The following is a 22766-nucleotide window of genomic DNA, read 5'->3' on the forward strand; positions in this document are numbered from 1 at the left end:
ACAAACTATGGGTGACTTTTGGAGGGAGTTTGGGGTTGCAATAAACTGAGGCAATTCTATTTAATAATAATAAATAAAAAAAACAATTGTTTAATTAAAATCTGGCTAATTATAGGTGATGTGTGTAATTTTTTAGCATGTTAAATCCTTAATTCTATCTAATCTTAATGTGAATAGACTGTATAAGCCAATCATAGGTTGATTCCCTGTGATTCTATCAAAACATTGCTCTGTTTGTTTGAGCATCCCGACCGGAAACATTTATAACTTTGGCTCAACCAATGGCGTGCAGTCTGATTCAGTTTGGTGGCGCAGAAATTACACACTTTACTTTTAAATGTATTGTGCTTAAATTTGTGAATGACTTCTGCTTCGCTATGTATCCAGCTAATTTTTCCCAAATCGGTGCTGATCTGGTAACAGTTTTGATTACAGAAAGTGGCAAGTTGTCATTTCTGTGTCAGCTAGGCCTATTTCTTTTCAATAGCTATTTAACTGTGACTTGAGCATTTTTCAATTCCGTTCCCCTGGACTCTTCCCAACATTTCTTGTCCTAAACATGGCAAATGGTCGAAAATAAAATAATTTTTAGGCTGAGAACACAAATTTCTCTCTAAACCTGAGAAACTGGGACCGAGAGGCAGGTGTGGTGATTTACTGGAAGAGGGAAAAACATCACAATTCAGAATAAAACATGCTTGTTTCATTTTCAATTCACTTTTATTTGTATAGTACTTTTCAGATCATTTGAATGGAGCTTTACAGAAAATGCACGTTTTAATGATACAGTGTAATTTGGCCCCAATGAACAGGGAATCTTGCATTAAATCACTCTAATCTGCCACATATATGAAAGTTCTGAAGTTTATGCATGTTTCTGACAGGGTCATTTGTTAACACACATGTAGGTCACAACTAAGTGGCAACTGACCAATTACAAGCAAAACCCATGCTACACCTTCATACTCCCTCACATACCTCACTAATGACCCCAGACAATGAGTTTCTGAGATGTGCAGTTACAATCGACCGCCGCAAGATGGCGATAATGCATTTCGTTCCCCCACACGTCTTTATCTCTATCTCTCTCTCTCTCTCTCTGTCCTGTACAAGCAGTAGAACTTCCAGTTAGTGATCAATCAGCTCAGTGCTTAATTTTAAATTAAGTTGTTTACTTTTATTCTGCTGTAGATGTGCATATTGTTGTTTGTAATTTTATGTTCCATTTTTTTTATCATTTTTTTTATGACAACTAAATGTCTTAGACTGGAAGGTGTAGATAGTTTTCCATGACTTTTGTTTTGTTTGATAATCTGCCATTTTTTTTAATGATTTCATGTGATTAGTGTTGCCTTGAACAGTCTACACACACTCAAGTGAGCACAGATACGTGTCTGTGTTTATGTGCGTGGAAGATTTTCACACTGGACCACCAAACAGATGCAGGAAACACTAAAAGTATTATTACAGTACATTCTGTTAGATTCTTCTTTTTTTTTCTTTTAATGATAAGTCTTCCTTTTGAATAAATATTCATATCATGTGGAGAAATTCTGTCATGTATGTTGATTTGTATTATGGCCGATGATGTCATCTGAACGGGACTAAACTCTGAGGTCATCATCATTGTGGGTTCCATTTGTTTGATGTCTGTTTAGACAGTATTTGCTTTTTGTTACAAAAAGAGATCCCTTGTTAACTTCAAAATAAATATACATTTGGGTTAACCTATTTCAGTGCTTATTATTATTATTATTGAAATGTATTTTAACACTCAAGAATGATAAAAAAAAAAATGCTATTGTTATTAGTTAATACTATTTACATGAAAAGTGAAAATGTGCAACTGTTAGGGTTTCTATATCAGAAAACAAGCACAATTTGTACCTTTATGGGTACAGTAACTTGTCATTGGTGCAGCACCCTTAAAGGAATAGTTCACTTAAAAATGAAAATTCTGTCATTTTCTTCTTTCTGTTGAATACAAAGGAAGATATTTTGAAGAATGTCTGTAACCAGACAGTTGATGGACCCCACTGACTTCCATAGTATTTTTTTCCCTACAATGTAAGTCAATGGGATCCAATCAAGTTTGGTTACTGACATTCTTCAAAATATCTTATTTTGTGTTCAATAGAAGAAAGAAATTCATAAAGGTTTAAAACAACTTGAGGGTGAGTAAATGATGACAGAATTTTCATTTTTAAGTGAACTTTTTATTTTAAAGTCAATTTTTGTATCAGCATATAATTGTCTTAGCTCTAAAAAAAGAAACATTTTCACTATTATTATATTGGTGTCACACCATGGGGTATGTTGTCACAAAGGCAACCTGTTGTTTAATGACAATAATTTTGATGGCTGAAATATTAAATCTATTCTAAAGAAAAAAAGAAAAACTGTATTTAAAATGAAAACTACCAGTGCAACAATTCTGAAAAACAATTCACAAAACAACAACAACAAAATAGCAAATGTGATACAAAAATCATAGGTGTGGCCATAACACAGGCTAAAACAGATGTGACAACTTGCCCCAACCTGCCACTGTGAAAAAAAATATGTGATGTGTTGAGAGCACAGTTCACCTTTTTAGTAAAATGTAATTTCATAATATGGTATTATTTTTCCTTTGTTAACCCAATTGCTTTTTAAAAATATAGTAGGAAATTTGTCATTTTAATTTGGAGAAGAGAATTCACAAAAATATCCGAATTAATGAAAGCTGTGAACCATGTGTTTGAAATCTATGCTAGAGAAATCAAATACTTTTGCAATTGGACGACAGTAGCCATTGTGACAACTTGCCCCTGTGACAACAAGCCCCGGTCTCCCCTATACTGTATATTTAGGATGACTGGGGCTGTTCAGTCTCATCCTGAGTCAAATTGCTCCTTACTGAATAATTTTGGTCGTCTGAATATGAAATTTTATGTCCGCATGTGGTTGTATATGATCTGCCGAGCTGTGACATTGAGCAGCGTGTAAGGACGACAAACGCAATGAGAGAGAGAGAGAGAGAGAGAGAGAGAGAGAGAGAGAGAGAGAGAGAGAGAGAGAGCAGTACCGAGCGAGTCCTCCGGTGATCTCAGAGCGCTGCGTCTCTCCTCAACAATCAAAAACTGAGATTTGCTGAAAGAAAGAGATTTTCCAGCGCACTCCTCCACACATCTCACTCGCTTCTGCTGAGGAGAAAAGAGACGCGCGCTGAATGAACGCAGACCGTCTACACGCGAATGACATTGTCAGCAGCGCTTCGCGGGATTCCAGAGTCCAGTGTGAAGATGAATTGATGGTGTGTTTTCTGAGTGACAGAGGCGCAGATGGGCTTCAGCATGACTTGCCTCTGGATTTTAACTTTGGCCATCAGTGTTCACAGAGGTAAGACACGAGAATCTTCACAAGGGACCAAATGACTCTATGCAATTCAATTAAATTCAGTGTGTCCGTCTCTCTTGCTCTGTCACACGCTCGCGCGCTGCTGAAGGTGTTTTAACTTTGTTACTATGGTAACGCTATAGGTTAAATAGCGCTTTGTTGTATGGTCTCGTGTCAAGGTTTTTAAATAGTGGATTTTAAACGGTATCACCCACTGGTGACCTTCTGTGTTTGTAAATTAGAATTATTTTTAATGAGCAAAATTATGTTTTTTAGAGAAATCCAAATTGTATTGGCTCAGTAGCTATATTTCCTTTTTTATTAGGCTACTTATTAATGGTAGCTTGCAGAATCATGTTTGTAACACCTCCGATCCGCTGCCGTGCATCTCGCGCTACAGTAGCCTATAGTGCAGGGTCTCGTGCCTCCCGTCTTGCTCGCGTGCGCGTGACTGTGCAGTAGAAAACCGTGGGACTCATCACCGGTGACGGGATATTTGACTGGGAAGAAAACACGGCGTGTGCGCGAATTTCAGTGGCTATAGATGAGGTCCGCGGACGAACGTGACTGTAGTGTAAAGTGTAGCAGTGACTGTGAAGTAAAGTCAATGAGAATGAAAAATTGGTCTTCGCTTTGCCGCCAAGAATGCATGGGAATAAATAAATAAATAAATAAATAAATATATTAGGCTAACTGAAAATAATGCGATGTATTATACATGTACACATTACATATGTAGGCCTAATGTAAGATATGCATGTACATTTTTTTAACAAAATATTTAAAAAACGTGTTATTAGAAATAAAACATTATTATGAACTAGGCTACCTTAAAATATTTAGTGTGCTTCTATAGTAAACTCTTATTCAATGATATTTATAATATTTGTTATTAGAAAAAAAAGAAGAAAAAAAATATATATATGAATTGTTATATAGCCTAGTTAATGGAGAAAGGGACATTCCCAGAATTCCCTGAATGAACACTTTTGTTTGGATTTTATTTAAAAAGTAATAGTAGCCTAATAAAAACTAATTTGTATATAATTATAAGTTATTTAGGTAACACTTTACAGTAGGGTCCCATTAGTTAATGTTAGTTAATGCATTATTAACTAACTGTGAGCAATGCATTTGTTACATCTTTGTTGTAAGGGTTATAAAAATACAACTTTTCATTGTTAGTTCAGTTTAGCTGAGGTCCATTAAATACACAACTTTTGATTTTGATATGGTATTAGTAAATGTTAGAATAAGGTATGATTAATAAATTCAGTTACACGTTATTTTAAGGTGACGCAGTTACACTGTACTTAAGTGAGTACTGAGTAAAATGATGTACTTACTATAGAGTTACGGTTAGGGTTTGGTTTATGCATAATTAACTGTTATTACTATAGTAAGTACATAGTAACGTGTAACTACGTCACCTTAAAATAAAGTGTTACCATCAATTCTTCAGAACTATTTTTCATTGATAGTTCACATTCACTAATGAAGTTGATGTTAACAAATGAAACCTTATTGTAAAGTGTTACCATTATTTATTTAAAATGTATTTTATTTTGTTATACATTTTTTTGCTAATGTTTATAGCACTATTTCAGTGTCGTTTGTTATCCTGATGTCGTTGTGTGAGTAACACTGTGCTTTCTATGTATTTCATTATTTATCACCAATTGATGCCAATTTTGAGAGGCCTTCTATTTCTTTATTATCAGAAGAATAGAAGAACATGTATAATTTGAGGGGAAACTGCTATTAGACTCATATCATTGGGGTCCCATGAGCTCCAAATGTAAAGACAGCAGATTCAACCTCAACAGAACATTAGAGATAATAACACAGCCATTCTGTGCTTCTTCTTTCAACCGGTGTGTCTGCAAATATCTTTAGGTGTGTAGGTGAAGATCAGAGAGTGTGTTCTCTCAGATCTCATACTTGTTAGCAGATTTTCATGTGAAGATGGAGGTATAGAGAGAGACAGAGAGGTGATGAAAGAAAGAGATTGAGGGAGGTGAGACCTGTTTGCAGGAAGTGTCAGCAACTTTCTCTGATGGAGGGATTCGGAGGAGAGAAAGAGAGAGAGAGTGATGGATTGATTTCGAGTGAGAGCACCAAGTGACACAGACATGTTGTGATGGAGGGATAGCGTGATGGAGAGATAAGGAGACAGGCCCGACTCAATCTGTCAAGGGAAGGAATGCAAAGGGAGGGAAAGAAAAGACGGAGGGAGGACAGAAGAGGAAAATTATGTTATTTTTTAATTAGTCTGCAGTATTATCGTTTAACATTCCTGGTGTGATCTCAAGAGCCCTTGTGTAAACGCACCGTGACCATGTGACCAGACTGTACAGAAGAAAAATGCTGACCTTTTTAGATCTTTGGCATTATTTGTTGGTTTTGATGTTCTTTCCAGTTTGCCTCATTGTCAAAACATTCAAGAAATAAGAGCAGAATGAATTCGTAGCAATAAGTCGCTTGCGAATCAATTTTTACATACAGTACACTGTCTCTTTGAATTGAATTCAGTAAATTCCATAAGAATGATCATGCTGGGTTTTTATGTTTTATGAAAACTTTCCATAGACTTAATGGTTTTTATACTGTACAAACGGTAGATTCTATCCCTTACCCCTAAGCCTACCCATCACAGAAAACTTTCCACATTTTCAGAAAATGACCAATAATAATTATTGGGGACCAATAATTTCCCCACAAGGACACGGATTTTGGACATTGGCATCTTTGTGGGGAGCCAATAATCCTCATAATTTAGGGTTTATCAGGCCACACACACACACACAACCCTTTTTGTATTCTTTCACTATGGCAGAATCAGAGTTTATTTGGGCTTATTTATGATTATATAAATTAATTTTAAATAATTTAGCTTCAGTTTTTTATAAGCAGCTGTTTGCGTTCCAAGAAACCTCTATATTCCTGTTCATCTACATTGAACTCTACGGTGGCCCAGTAGTGCACAACACAACGGCATTTAAAAAGCAAACATAAGTTCACAACACAACGAAATTAAGCCACAACACAACGGAAAATCTACAACACAACGAAATAAAGCCACAACACAACGGAAATGTTCCCGACCACTAGACGGCTCTCGGAGCGCGATAAAGTTAGTTTGACGCGCTACCACAGCGCTTGATCCCTGAGGGAACGTCTGCCAATTCCTCCAAGTTGTTAAAACGTATAATTTGTATTAATTAAAATTACTTTTAACATTCAAAAACAGACGTGTTCAAAATCCAAAGCTTTATTGTATTTGATAGTAAACTGACTTAATACAGGTGACTTTTTTCCAACACCCTTCATGTATTTACAGTAAAGAATATTTTTTTTTAGGAAATTTCTGTAAAAGTGTTTTTTTTTCTTTTATCATGTTTCAAAGGTTGTAGTTTCTATTAACCAGACTGACTTACAACAGGTGAAATTGTGCCAATAGCTCCCTGTATGCACAGTACAAGATTTGTTTTTTATGCAAACATTAGGCCTAAATCAAATTATTTTATTTTTTTCATGTCACAAAGCTTGTGGTTCCTAGTGACCAGACTGACTTATTATAGGTGGAATTGTGCCAATACCTTCCTATTTCACCAAATGGCTTTTATTTTTATTTATCAAATTATATTATAATAAATTATACGTTTTAACCACTTGGTGGAATTGCCAGACGTTCCCTTATGGATCATGCGCTGTGGTAGCGCGTCCAAGCATTCTCGAGTATAAATCAAATACACAGCTATAATTCATGTAGGTTATTTTGAAGTAATATTTTATGTCGATATACACTGTTAAAACTAATCGTGGTATTGATATATTAAGACTGCTGACTAGAACAATGGCTAGGAAAACTAACTCCGAGAGCCCTCAAGTGGTCGGGAGCATTTCCGTTGTGTTGTGGCTTTATTTCGTTGTGTTGTAGATTTTCCGCTGTGTTGTGGCTTATTTCCGTTGTGTTGTAGATTTTCCGTTGTGTTGTGGCTTTATTTCGTTGTGTTGTGGCTTGTTTCCGTTGTGTTGTGGCTTAATTTCGTTGTGTTGTGAACTTATGTAACGTATGCTTTTTACATTTCGATGTGTTGTGCACTACTGGGCCACCGTAGAACTCCCTTCAGTTCATCAACACCAGCATTACTTCCATTCACAGATGATTCAAAAAACAAACATTGGGACAAACATTTATTTTGCCTATACGTCACAACATGAGGTAAATGTAAAGGTAAATTAGGTAAACTCAGCAATTCTGTGTGCAAAATGAGTTTGAAGGATTGCTTATAGTTGAGTGCACTGGAATTTGCTGTTATATGAGTGCAACAGTTCTGAAAGTAAAAAGGCCATTCTATTTTGTCCATAGTGAAATACATTTTTAACGATAACTTATAAACCTTTAAAGGCAGCCTTACTGTGAGCTACGAAGTTGTTCATTGATATATTTGCCTCTGTTGAAGCCATAACCCGCATTATTTGAACTTAGTTTTAAAATAACCGTGCTTAACAGCGGAATTTGTGGTGAAAAACTACGTTACCCATGATGCTGTACAGAAAATTCCACCAGAGACTAGCAAAAGATCTCGTTAGCTCCGCCCACTCCCATGAAGCACTGCAAATAATTTAATCAAGCTCTCAAAATACTTAAATATTTGAATATATATGCATATTTTGCAATAAAAAAATGAACATAATATGTTTTTAGGCTATATATAATCAACATTTTTAAATGAGTAGTTTATATTTCTCCATTTTTAATTCGATCATGCTGTTTGCAGTGCTTCATGGGATTCTAGTTCTTTCCCTCACTAAAGCCGTTGAGTACACAGTCTTGTACCTTTCTGTTTTTGTCTGATTTTCGAATACTTTTTTGCTTCAAATAAAAATTTGTGATTCAAAAGAAAAATGGCCAGGGCTTATAACGCTTTCACAAACACTTTTTTAAAATCACTGGGGGAAATTAATGGAAAAAATACTTAAGGAAACAACGCCGCTAAAAGGCAAGTGTTAACATTGTGGAAATTGTATAAAAAAATAATAATATGAGGAGCGGAAATGTATAGAACACTAATACCTTTTAATATTAAAATTTCTCCAAAAACCATATGCTTATACACTTGTGATCGGATTAGCAAAAACGCATCTAATACCTGGTGGAAACAGCAGGACCAATGTTACCTTGCTCTTGTATGCACTGTGCGATTTGTGTTGAGCATAAATGTTTAATGTGACTGATGTACATTTTCAAAGAATATCAAAAAGGTTAATTAACATTTACTGTAGAAGTTGTGTGAAGTTATAGTCAGACTGGCTACTGGTTATTTCAGTCATAACTTTGTACATGTACATGGCATTCCAGTGTGTGAATGTTTTCCTGCAATTTTTTAATAAAGCCATAGATGAACATTTATTTTAGATGACACTTACACCAATGTGAGACAGTAAGAGAAACATTGATGCATTGCAGTTGATATTTTTAGCTATGCAAGTCTGTTTAATTACTTGCGAAACTAGTGAGCATTACATTTATTTGGCAGATGGACCAAGCAGTGTTTACTTATAACAACTACAGTGATGGAATGCCGGCTCCAAATGCCTGGATTTCTATTTATAAAGAGCTGATTGCTTTGCATAGTATATTATTATTAGTGTGCACCATGTTGCTTGACACACTTGCAATAGTTGTTTATATATAGTCATTTGTGCATGGACTGGTATATACATATACGTGTGTCTAATACAAGAACAGACAGTCGTTAATTTCAGTGCAGAAATGATCATCAGGAAACATCTCATTTAAATGCTTGTGTAGAAGAAATATCAGTCCCAGATCTGTCTGGGCTGGAGATCTCTCCAGTGGGTTACTGGTAGGCAGCAGTAATTTTGTTAGATGAATAACTGGGGCACAGGTGTGAAGACATACGTGCACGTTTGGACAAGAATGAGATTTTGTGGATACAGGAGGAGACTGCGAATACAGGTGTACCATGGATACATACTCAAAGGCACACATGAACACACATTTGTCCAGCTATTTTTAAACTGTAACCATGTGAACATCTAGTAGTGGTATTTTTCTAAGGGGTTTTGTGATACACAATGATAGCTTCAAAGAATTGTATTTATAAAGCGGGTTGTCACAAGTAGCCTAACTATAAGGTTTTGTGTCAAACACCTAGTTTAAAGCTTGTCTGTTGCTGTTTTACAATTTCAACAAGATTTTTTTTTATTATAGTTAAAGGGTTAGTTCACCCAAAAATAAATATTCTGTCAGTAATTACTCACCCTCATTTTGTTCCAAACCCGTAAGACTTTCGTTCATCTTTGGAACACAAATGAAGGTATTTTTAATGAACGATAGCACTATGACGTGCGCGTGTTTACATAATTTTCCACTTAATTTACAAAATATTAATCTTTGACGCATTCACGCAACAACCTCTGCTTTCACGTCAACACAACACGCATACGTCGTGGTGCTTTCGTTCCTTAAAAAGACCTTTATTTCTGTTACAAAGATCAGGGTGAGTAATTAATGACAGATTTTTCATTTTTGGGTGAACTAACCCTTTAACCTTAAAAAAACAAACACTTGACCTGAAACAGTGTTGCCAGACGTACGATAATTATCGTATTTGTACGATAATTTGACCTCTGTGCGATGTATGATCAATAATGAAAAAAATCCCATAATGTACGATAATTTCAGAATTGTGTGACACTTCAAATGATGGTAGTTGTAATCATAGTGCTTCTATACTCATTGATCTAGCTGTGGATTCTACGTCTACCGTGAGAAGAACGTGAACGCGGTGTTACGCATGTCTTCCATCTCATCTCACGTTATGTCTTGTCGGCCAATCATCGTGGAGAATGACTCTCTCATGAGCTCAAGTTAATGTTCTTTTTGTATATTGTATACAAAGTTGTATATCATTAACATGTCATCTCTGTATATTTTGCAAGAAGAAGAAGAAAAAAGAAAAAGAAAAAAAAGTTAACATTCCTTCCGCGGTGCTTAGGTCAGTTTTTTCCAAACTGAGGTTGATATTTAAGCAATAAAGTCATTTTCATGTCGTGTCAAAAAGTTGTTGGTCAATAAATAGCTGTATTCTGTACGTTTGACTCGTGTTCGATAATTTTCTTCTAAATACGATAATTTTGAGCTTCTGGTACGATACTTGGACATTTCCAATCTGGAAACACTGACTGAAAAAAAAAAACACTTGACAAAAAAAAAAAACTTTTAACTTATTTTATTTTATTTAGATTTATTTATTTAATAAAATTACAAAAACTTGACCTGAAATTAAAATTAAAATAAAAAAAACAACATAAAATTTAATTAACTAATTAAATTCAATTCAATAAATTATTTTTAAAACTATAATAATATAATATAATATAATATAATATAATAAAAACTACATAATATTGTGACAATACTAAAATAAGAGTGGTATCATTTTGGTAGTACAAAATAATGTGTAAGACAGTATTGATCATGCAGTTTCATGAATATAATTTTTGTGATTCATAATTGTTTAATGGCTTACATTACTGCTGTAAAGCCATTAGGTACATTTTAAATACAAATATATATTTGGTGGCTTTTTAAACTAATATTTACATATTTATTTGTAAGTTAGTGTTAAAGGATAATTCCGGTATTTAGCACTTTGAGTCTATTTTCTAGATTGTTTTGGATGAACTAGACACAGAAATTTTGACGATGGGTCCTGTCTCGACTTTTTGACTCTTAGAATCGCCTTTGACCGCTTCAGAGTGGCTGGCTATGGGCATGCACAAACATGTCCTTAAATCAACCCTTAACGTTCGTTTTCAAAACTGTGCAACTCACCGAGTGGTGATGTTCCAAAACAAGTAGCGTAGCGAAATACAGTTTCTGTCGTGTTTTATTTGGCATTTTGTAAAATCCCATTGATTTCTGTTGGAGGACTCATTGTTTGTTGATATTACTGCCCTTCAGACTCAAATATCTAGCGGAAGTTTATACGCGGTTGTGAGGTATCTGAAAAAATAGTTCCACTATAGAAGATAACTCGGATTTAAATCATACATTGCGCCGATATATTTGTTTTTAATCATCAACGAACATCACTAACCACTCGGTGAATTGCACAGTTTTGAAAATGAACGTTAAGTGTTGTTTTAAGGACATGTGCGTGCATGCCCATAGCCAGCCACTCAGTGGTCAAAGGCATTTCTAAAAGAGTCAAAAGGTCGAGAAGAGAGATCGTTAATATAGTCCAAGTGACTACAGTGGCTCAATCTTAAGTATATCAAGCGACGAGAATACTTTTTGTGCGCAAAAAACAACAAAAATAACGACTTTATTCCACTATTCATTTCCTTCTATCTGGGCCTCGAGTTAGTTCACGTAGTGTTTTTGCGCAGCGCGTCTGTGTTGCACGTCACCACGTAGGCTCATTATTGGCCGACGCTGGTCATGTGTGTGACGCGCTGCGCAAAAAGTATTCGCACAAAAGTATGAAGTTGCGCACAAAAAGTATTCTCGTCGCTTGATATACTTAAGATTGAGCCACTGTAGTCACTTGGACTATATTAACGATCTCTTTAATACATTTTCTGGGCCAGCAAGTTTCGGTCACCTAGAAGTCTATGGAGGAATGAGCCAGCGCTCAGATTTCATCAAAAATATCTTAATTTGTGTTCCGAAGATGAACGAAGGTCTTACGGGGTTGGAACAACATGAGGGTGAGTAATTACTGACAGAATTTTCATTTTTGGGTGAACTAACCCTTTAACAGCTAATTGGTCGGTATTATAGATATGCATGAACTTAACTGAATGAGAATGGAAACAATGTTTGTGCTAGATCTGAGAGAGATGGACTCAGTATTCATTGGTTTCTATGAATATTCATTGTATTATTTTGTCTATGGTGTGCTCTATGTAATATATTGATGATGTCATTACTAATGCATTGTTGTTAGTATATGTGAATGTACGTGCGAGAGCACTGCAGTTATCAGCGAGGAAGAGCGGGAGGCATGAAGGGGGAATTTTTTTTTTTTGCGCTGTCTCTTTTTTAAGTAAATCTGTTACTATAGCAACCCTAGAAGCAGAGGCAGAGAGGGAGGGAGAAGGGGTGAACTGGGGGAGTGCGAGAGACCTGGTAACCATAGCAACTCACAAAGGGAATGGCAGAAACTTACAGAAATATATGATATGTTATAGGTTGGGAGGGAGAGGAAGGGAAAAAAGAGAGCAAACGAGGTGAGAACGATCTCAGGGAGGGACAAGAGCTAAATGGACGGAACAAAGTACCTCAGCCAATCAGAGACTCACCCTCGTCACCATTGCCCAATCAGAGAGCCGCAGGAACACAAAGCACCTTTCATGCACAAGACTGCGGACCGTAGTAAAACATGACACACGGAGAATGAATGTACATAGGATTTTGCAGAAACAGCAATACTCACCAAAAATGAATGAAGTAGTAATACAGAAGCGGTATAAATGTGCTCACTTCACATGCACATGCTTTAACATAATACAAATATAAAATTATTAGACATAAGGCAATAAGGGAAGAATTATACGAAAGATATTTTGATGCTCAGGTAAAACTTATATTTACATAGGAATTTCACGTGTTTATAAAACAGCAGTTTTTAGGTTTTGTTTCCAGTAGATTTACTGCTCGCCTTAAGGTGATCTTTGACATGGTTTCATGCATTTGACATTTGCCATTGACATGTTTAAATGGATCCTGGCAATCCAGTTCTACATGAAATAGCAAGCCAATATATATGTGCTTCCTTTGTTCTAGTTCTGCTCATTGCTCTTTTAAATGTATGATAATGCTGAAGTTTACAATCTCCCCCAGTGGAACCATGTTGAGGCCAAATGTAGGCCTTTGTAAAACGACATTTTTACATCATTATCATCATCATTATGAGTACCATAATGAAATTAATGAAAAAAATCCACAACAACCTAAGACTGTTTTTGAATACCAAGTATTCTGATGAGCCAAATTGAATAGAAATAGGATTTTTAGCATTCTTTATTTTGACTAATTCAGTTTTATACTGTTATCTAGTGCTGCACGATTAAACATAAACATTTGCGATATCGATTCAAACACCCATGCAATCTCATTCCTAAATGACAACGATTCGACTGTGTCTATTAAACCTTTGACAAAATCACACCGCCACTGAGAGCAGTTATCATGTATAGATATGAAACAGCTTCACGAACAGTCTTTTCAACCACACACATATATAGTTATTTCTGTTACAAATATTCATATTGTCACAGTAGTACTGGGATAAAAGTTTATAGTTTGGATATGAACACTGTCTATGGAAGCGATCAAAACAAGCATGACGCTTCAAATTACGATTGTACCGATTACATCGTTACACCAGTAGGTGGCGCCAAGTGATTGTTGAAAACTTTTGGGATTTTTTCTAAATGTCGACAAAAAACTATTGCGAAATGACGGCGTTTCCTGATGTTATACGACTAAAACGTAATTTTTTCCTCTCGCGATAAGTAAAGTCATTCCAAAAATCATGGCGACTGATGGTGGTAGGTTTATGTATATCTTAGCCACTGCACTGGACATTATTATTAATCGAAGGAGACGTATGTGTGTTATCCAATCATTAATGGTAATGAAAGACCCTTATACTTGGGGCAGCTGGTGTTTCTGAGCGTTTCTCACTCATATCTGTTTCGAGGTCTTGATTATGGCATTATGGTCTTTTATGAATTTAATAAAGAACTCTGTCTCGTATTCTGTCCAAACAAAATGTGTCATCTACATCAGGTGACCTGTAAATGCGCAAAAACTGTTTCCATTGCAGTTTTGTAAAATATTTCTTTTTCGAATTGCTTGAAAAACCACCTCATGCGAGCGTAACAACTTTTTTGCGATAAATAGGAGTTTTTGCGAAATTGACGTGTTTCCATTGAAACGCGGCTATTGAATCATTCATTCAAGAGATTTGTTCAAAAAACACTGATAATTAATCAGTAATTAAATGAGTGAGTCATTGAATCATTCATTTAAAGCAATTAAAAAAAAACATTTAAACCATATCAAATTAAACATTTTAAATAAACTGAAGCAATTAACATTTTGTCAGAACCTCTAGTAAATTACGTTATTTTATTTAGTTGTCTGTTCAGAATCGTGGGAGAATCTTGATCTCTGTTTGAAAGAAAAACAGAGTGATTCTCCCTTTATCCAGAATCGTGCGGCTCTACTGTTATCTAAATTATTATTATTATTATTTTATTATCTAGCTGCTAAGTGACCTTTACGTGTGACATTGGCATTCCAGAGTCTGAAAAAAGATCCTTTGTATTAAAACTTTCACACAATGCTTGATGTATAAAGCCGATGCATAAATTCTTTAAAAATCATTACTCAATCTGAGCTGAACGAGTTCTCAAGAATACAGAGGTTTGCTTGAATAAGTTTAATATTTGTTTACATATTTATAATATAAAGGAGTTGTCTTCTAATTGTGTAACTGTGTAATAAACAATGTTGTTTTATTATGTTTATTTTCAAATTATTTCATTCATTATATCCAATTGGTTTGAGATGTCGGCATTGGATGGCATTTGTTTTTGCTTCTAGAAGACAGTCTATTGGTTAGTTAGTCATCTAAAGTGATTTGCAGAAAATGTATTGCAGGGACAGTTCCCACAGCAGCTCGGGGTTAAGTTTGTATCTCAAGGGCAGAATAGATAGAGCAGGATTAATCACTGTAATCACTGTAATCGTGTCTCAGTGTTTGGGTCATCTCTATTTGTAACTGAACTTGCAACCTTTAGGGCAGAGGTCCAGATCCATTGGCATTAGGCTGAAGGATTCCCAGAATTCTTCAAATGACAGAGAAGGAATACACAGCCCAAACTTATAAAATCAGTACATTGTTCTCACAACAGCCTCGCAATTATGGGAAGCCGAGGGTTTTGTGCTTACGAAGTCAACAATTGGTTTTGGGAGGGATTTCTGATGGTGCTGCAATCTCCTCAAAAAGCCTAAACACTCTCAATAATCAAGCCGTTTGGATTTTCTGAGCAATATGAAGTAATATTGCTCATGCTCCGCCCACGACCACTGACGGACTGTCCCGTATTAGCATATTTCCGACCTTATGCGCCAGAGAAACAAGCGCGCAGCCATCTTTAGAATATTGTCTTTGAACTTCTGGTTTTGCGGTCGCTCTGTATATTTCTATTGCATTGTTGTTGAAGAATAATTAGCTAGTGAAATGGATTTACTTATTGTAGAGTTAAAGAAAGTTATCATGAGCATTGTAATGTTTAAAGCAGATGTCTTAACAAATGTCAGTAAACCGGGAAGATTTGAAAACGGGCAGTTCATTCATAAATACGTAAGATCGCTGTGGAAATACAAACTAGAAGACAAAAGACAACAAGCGCAGCGCTGAAAAGAGGCGGGGCTACACATGGTCTATACTGCCCACCAAGGCAGGTTGCCACGGCAGCACTTTATATGTCTTGTGTCAACATGCCCCTTGGAAGAGAGGGGTGCGGGTGAGCAGTTGCTCATTATCATTTAAAGAGACATGCACCGAAACAGGTAGCTGTGAACAGAGCTGTTTTTGAGGAGGTAAAAAGGGTGTTGTTTTACACAACCATTGAGGAATTTTAACCAAAGTATGTTAAAAACTTTACATGAAGACCCTAAAGAATCATACCAACTTGTGGAAAATGGGCATCCGATGACCCCTTTAATGGAACCATCAATGCCAATAAATATTCTTCAGAGTGTTGTGTAGTTGTGCTTTGTGTCAATTGTTTTATAATGCAATGAAACATTAGACTGGGTAAACCCAGCCTGATCTGCCGGTGATTTGATTTCGCCCTGCAGCTCAGGCTGGAAACCTGTGCATTCTTCTATCCTGCTTCCTTTACAAATTTGCGGGGACCAATCACAAACTGGCTTATCCACCTGGCGCGCTATTGGCGGGTTTAATCCAATCCAATTCCTTTAACCTCTCGACGATTCTCAATGGCTTCTTTAGTTAGCAAACAAATCGCTCGAGTGGGTGTAAATACCACTTACTTTCAAGTTTTTTTTTTTTTTGTACAACCTGCAAAAATCGCTCTATGCCATTGCTGCTTCTGCATTAATGCTCCAAACCAACACGTTTGTTGACACGTTTCCTGGCTGGAGTTTTCGCTGCAAAGTATGTCACCTGGATCGTTGGTCTGATTGGTTGAAGGACTATCCAATTGCGCACAGAGTCATTTGAACTATGCCCGTTGATCACGCCTCTTGTGCAGTAGAAAATACAGACCAGACTCCCCTGTATATTTATGTTCATTCAAATCACTCATTCTTGTGACAACAAAATATATTTTTATTATAAATTAAAACCTATACAAACATTTATACATTTATTTCATACTAAATATAGTAGGCTTCAAATCTATGAACATGTTTACTGACATATTGCTTTAGACTTTATTTGGAGTACTTCTTTATTGCACATTTCTTAATATTAAAGTGCCCCTATTATGGATTTTTGAAAATGACCTTTCGTGAGTAACATAGCTCTAAAAGAATGAAAACATCCTGCAAAGTTTTTAATCTGAAAGTGCACCGTATATAAAAGTTATTGTCTTTCAAAAGTAAGAGTCAGCTCTGAGTCAATGAAATGAATCGTTTTCCAAACGAGTCATAAGCCGTTTCGTTGTGACGTCAAGACGAAACATTAGCATTTTGCCTGCCCACTTATTGCGCGCGCAGACACCAGGGAAAACTTGAACCTCAAACCAGCATTCCCGTGGATGCTGGACAGCATCATGTCGAGAAGACGCTGTGCTCTACAATGTGAAGGTAAAGCCAGTTTTTTTTCACTGCCCAAGGACAAGTTCGAAGAATCAGGTGGTTAAAATTCATCTTTACCACGATACCACAGCAGTATAATCCTAAACTTTTGCTGTGTTCCCTTTATTTTACTGACGACTGCTTCTCAAATCTCAGAGTTCAATGCAGGATTCGCAAACCGCTTGCTCCTGAAAGATGGTGTTCAAAAATACTTAGTTTTGAGCTTTATATTGTGTAGGTCTCCTGCTAACTGGTTAACTCACATTATTACTGTCTTACTGAAATACTTCTGCTGATCAGTTGTGGGCTACTATTACCTAAAACTGTGTCTATTAATGCAGATTGTCTGTCGTTCTCACTACTTTGAGTAAAGATTATGCATGGAGCAAGATTTGTTTTACCAATGTTTATGTTACATCATTCATTCATGCTAGAGCTCGCTAATGTATGTATGTTATTGATACAGTTTCCACATGTTCACTGCAATAAATTAGAAAAATACTCAGTAAATAAATAAGTACAAGTAAAGCGTACAAGCGTATCACTGAGAAATGTCCAGGGGTGCGTTTCCCAAAAGCATCGTTAGCCAAATATGTTCGCAAGTTCCGTCGTTATCAGCATAGTTCAACGAGTCAGTAGCTATGTTTCCATCCACACGTTTTTATCCGAATTAAGTGATATCGAATGAAAAATGCCTTATGGAAAAAGTAAAATTCGATTGAATTTCATGAATATCGACTCAAATGAAATACGTTCAGTCTCATCGGATTTCATCTTGATCGATATAGGCTACGGCTTATGCGATAAACGCTGATGGAAACGTTATTTGCCGAATATCGTCGGGCATTTACGTGCATCTGTATCATCATAGCAATGTGTTGATAGCGTCGTTGTTTTCTAATTATAGCTTGATATGTCGCTATCAGCTGGCACATAAGCACTATTACAACTTGTGCAATATTGATCATTTAATTTTGTTGGTAGATGGCGCGATCCATTTTGTCTTGCAAAACTTTGTTCGCAAATGTTTGCTTGAATGTTGTGTGATTCAGTGCGAAAATGAATGGAAACACCTTAAAATGTCTCAAATCAATTCGATATACCAATTTGATCGCAAAACAGCATGTGACGTCATTACGCACAGGCTTTTATTCGCTTTAAAGCCGTTTGGATGGAAACACACTTTCACCAGCTTTATTTGCATGAGTTTTTTTTTACCGAACTTCAGATAATTCGATTGACAAGTGGATGGAAACTTAGCTAGTGTTTCCCGAAACCATCCTTCTAACGAACATTCGCAAACAGCATCGCAAAGTTGTGTAGTTTGAACGACAGCTCTCCACCTGTGGTTAGAAGTTTCTAGTTTGCATGACGTGGACTAAATAAATCCTTATCTTGAGCAAAATAAGCAAGCTGACATTGAGTACAACCTGTGTCTTTTATTTAGAATACATACAAATGTAATTTACGTCTTTAAGTTTGTTAATAGATTTAAAGCACCGTTTTTGAAGACTGCGCATGTGCGAACGTGCTCTTCTATGTTAGAACGAGCCTATGATTGAATCTGGAAATAAAGCAAAATAACTGAGAAAAATGAGAAATAGTCCTCAGATGCCATGTCTGTAATTTATAGCAAAACATCTAGCGTTAATTCGATCTCGAACAGATTCATTAAAATAAGTTATTACTCCACCACGTGCTTGACGTCATAAACTAACGTGGTTGAACGACCACTTTGCGACAATATTCGGGAAACAGTCGTGACTAGCTAGTTGATTTCTTCAATGCTGCATCGTACTATGGTAGTTAAGCAGCGAGTTACGTCGTTGTTCGGGAAACGCACCCCTGCTCGAGTCATCCTTGCGATGGAGGTTCGGGTTGAATAACTAGTTCTTCCAGTGTTTCATCATCGGACTCGCGCTCAGATTGAAATGGTAAAATCAACGTCATTGTTCGTTACTGTGTTTAGTTTACGGTGTAGGCACGGAAGTGAATTAAAATGCAATTCATCGACTGGCCGCTTGAGGCTGGATGCAAAAGTGAGTCAAATCTGTATCTCCCCCCATGTTAATATGCCCAACTTTACAGCAGGAAAAAATATGTTTACAGCCTGGTGCAAAAAGTGGTTTTGGTCTATATAGCTAATTTTGACCTTCATGACAACTGTGAGGGGGGTAAACATTTTTCAAACTTCGTTTAAATTATATTAAGCCTTAAAATTCTGCATAATTAAGGGCGTGGCCACTTGAGTGACTGGTGGATTACCGCTGATGTCACTACTAGCTGTTCATCTGCTGTCTGTTAGCCATCACGTCACCTCAGCTAATTCCAGCTGCTGAACTTGCCATTTCTGCCGTGTTTGTACTTTTTATTATTTGATACAATTTAATACACGCATTATACCTTCGCCCACGCCATTGGATTCCGTCATTGAGTATCGAGAGAACAACCAGTGCTGTTTTTCAGTTGTTTTCCTCTGTGAACATGCACTCATGGATGTCTGACAATTTCATTGCTTTTTGGAGTTTTCAGATTTAAAAACGTCTATAGATATAGAGGCTACACTCATTCTGCGGTACCGTTGCGGTACAGATAACGTTAGACTATATATGCTTTATTTAACTTTTTAGTGTTAAATAAAAAGTACCGTCAGATGAAATCCTGCAGGTGTCAGTGCTTTCTCTCCGTCCATGCAATAGATGCACACCCTTGAATGAGTGTGGATTTCTAGTGCATTTACTTGAACTTCTTAGAACTTTAACTATTGGCTTTACTTCTTCAAGTCAGCTGTCACTTTAGCGCGATGCCAGTAGCATATAGCATTAGCTCCTTAGCCTGAGCAAACTCGATCACGTCGAGCTCAACTTTACTCCACCCACGTCCCGCCTCTTTGCCCATTTTCGTTTATCCGGGAGTGACGCACGGAGACGTGCTGCCAAGATGGCGACGACCGACTCCGCCCACTTTAGGCTTCAAAAACACTCTTCAGAAACCTACGGGTGACGTCACGGACACTACGTCCATATTTTTTTACAGTCCATGCTCACGACACGCAGAGCTGACATTGTTATGGCAATGGGCGGTTTTGTTTTCGACACACGCGCTGCACGCGGTAGACCAATCACAACAGACTGAGCTGTCTGGCCAATCAGAGCAGAGCTGCTTGTGGAAAGGAGGGATTTAGAGAGATTGATTCATCTGACGAGTCATTTGAGAATCATTGAAAATGTGGTGATGTGCAAATGTATATTATGAGAAAATGAAACAGTTTTTTGACCTTTGATGCATGTAAACCTGTTGTAGGAGACAACATTAGGAAATTTTAATATCACTATTAGTACACTCTAAAAAATGCTGGGTTGTGTTAACCCAATGTTGGGTCAAATATGGACTAACCCAACGTTGGGTTAAAATTTCAATTTAAAAATGGGCAAACCCAGCCGTTGGTTTACATTTTTAATGTAACCAATGCAATTTGTCCATTTTTAAATTGCATTTTTGTCCATTTTTGATTTTGTCCAAAATGCAATTTGTCCATTTTTAAATTGCATTTTTTTAACCCAACGTTGGGTAAGGATAGTGAACACTGTTTAATATCAGTCTTTTAATGCTAAATATTTAAAGTGTACAAAAAGTATTCTTGCAATAGTTCCACTTTAGCACAATCAAATATATGTAAATATATATTTTAGTTGGACCTCAGAATTACTTCCGGACAACTAAAGTGCTTTAAAGCAGTAGTTCACCTAAAAAATGAAAATTCTGTCATTAATAACTCACCCTCATGTCGTTCCAAACCTGTAAGACTTTCCTTTTTCAGATATTTATGTCCCTCCATTGACAGTCTAAGCAACTACCACTTTGATGCTTTAAAAAGTTCCTAAAGAGATCGTAAAACGAATCCATATGAATTGAGCGGTTTAGTCCAAATTTTCTGAAGAGACTTGAACGATTTATATGATGAACAGACTGAATTTAGGCTTTTATTCAAATATAAACATTGATCCGCGAACATAAACAGAAGTTCTACTGTGCGTGCTTGACGCATGAGAATGAACCTCATTGGTTCTTGCAGAAGCTCAAACGTGGTGAGTAATTAATGACAGAATTTTCATTTTTGGGTGAACTATCCCTTTAAGTACAAAATTTAGCAGACTTTAAGTATATCAATTTAGTATACCAAAGTACAATTGCAGGGTATAGTTATGTTAAGTACATATGTAAATGTATTTGTAGTATACTTAGCATAAAATGTATGTACTTCAAATACATTTTGGTATATTTATTTTTCACTGGGGATGATATTTGATTTGATCTAATCAGCAGAAATAGATTGTTGATAAATTCCTTTTTGTTCAGATACACACATGTTCTGTCCCTCTGCAGTTCCACAAGTTCACATGCAGCGCACACACATGCACATGCACTCATTCACTGCTCTTTTTTATGCGCACACATACACATACACACATTAGATTTGCAAATGGAAGCAGCTCTGCTTGAATGAGTGGGTGCAGTGGAGAACAGAGAGGAAGGGAACGAGAGCAAGAGAGAGAAGATAACGAGAGATGTGATTTCCCTCTTCCTTAATGTGTCTTTTGTGTTTTTTAGCCTGTCTGTCTCTCTCAGGATACCCTCTTCTTTAGTTACCATGGTGACGGCATGCTTCCCCCCCCTTCTGTCTGTCTACCTCCTTACCCCGCTTTCGCGCTCACTCGTTTCTCTGTTACCATGGTGATGGCTCTCCCCATCATGATACCTGTTCATTCTTTCTTTGCTTTCAGAATCTCTTTGTATTTTCTGCTTGATTCTGAGAGGATGCATCCATCCATCTGTGTGTTGCTATACTTTTAATGGTTTGTCGTTTGTGTTTCTCTTTGAATTAATTTGCTGATTCTCAATATCGCTGATTCTCCCTAAACACCATCACTGGAGACAGTCTGCAGAGGGTGGGCTGCAACCAGCATGCATATAAAGAGAGCATTTTTGGGGGTAATTTTCGCCGACGACAGTTGTTGCTATGGCGACAGAACTTTAGGATTTGGATGGAAGCGGTAGAGGGAAGAATGTGGGAGAATGGATGGAAACAGTGTAAGAGATAACTGGATGTATGGAGAGAGAGAGAGAGAGAGAGAGAGAGAGAGAGAGAGAGAAAGAGGAGGGCGTGCTGGATTTTCGGGAGACGACCCTCTGCATGTTCTAGTTTTTCGGTGGTGCGCTGGCGAGCCGAATATGTCACACTGCAGATGCTCTCTTTGTCATTCGAATATGTCCATTTGAATTTAAATTTGTTGGGGGAGGGGGGAAAGAATCTTGACTAGGACTGTGTCCAAAAACCCCCCCAAAAAAGTAGAATTTAAAAAATTCTAAACATTAGTGGTCATTGACTGTACTGGATTGGCCGCCGTGGTGATAGGGTGGTTGCCAGGGTATTGCTATCTGGTTGCTAAGGTGTTCTGAGTGTTTTTTTGGATGCTGTGTGTGAATAAAAGCCTAAATTCAGTCTGTTCAG

General features: G+C 36.8%; 1 protein-coding gene across 5 annotated transcripts in view; it reads left to right on the top strand.

Annotated features, from left to right (window-relative positions):
• The first annotated feature begins 3116 nt into the window (after positions 1-3116).
• Positions 3117-22766, top strand: part of kirrel1b (kirre like nephrin family adhesion molecule 1b) — a 42781-nt gene continuing 23131 nt past the window's right edge. For all 5 annotated transcript variants that reach the window (XM_084410696.1, XM_084410699.1, XM_084410698.1 and 2 more), the window contains exon 1: positions 3117-3381. In XM_084410696.1, the coding sequence (XP_084266822.1) occupies positions 3324-3381 (58 nt within the window). In that variant the 5' untranslated portion in view covers positions 3117-3323. The remainder of the gene's footprint in view (positions 3382-22766) is intronic.

This window comes from Rutilus rutilus, assembly GCF_951802725.1.
Source record: "Rutilus rutilus genome assembly, chromosome: 6".
In the NCBI taxonomy this organism is placed as follows: domain Eukaryota; kingdom Metazoa; phylum Chordata; class Actinopteri; order Cypriniformes; family Leuciscidae; genus Rutilus; species Rutilus rutilus.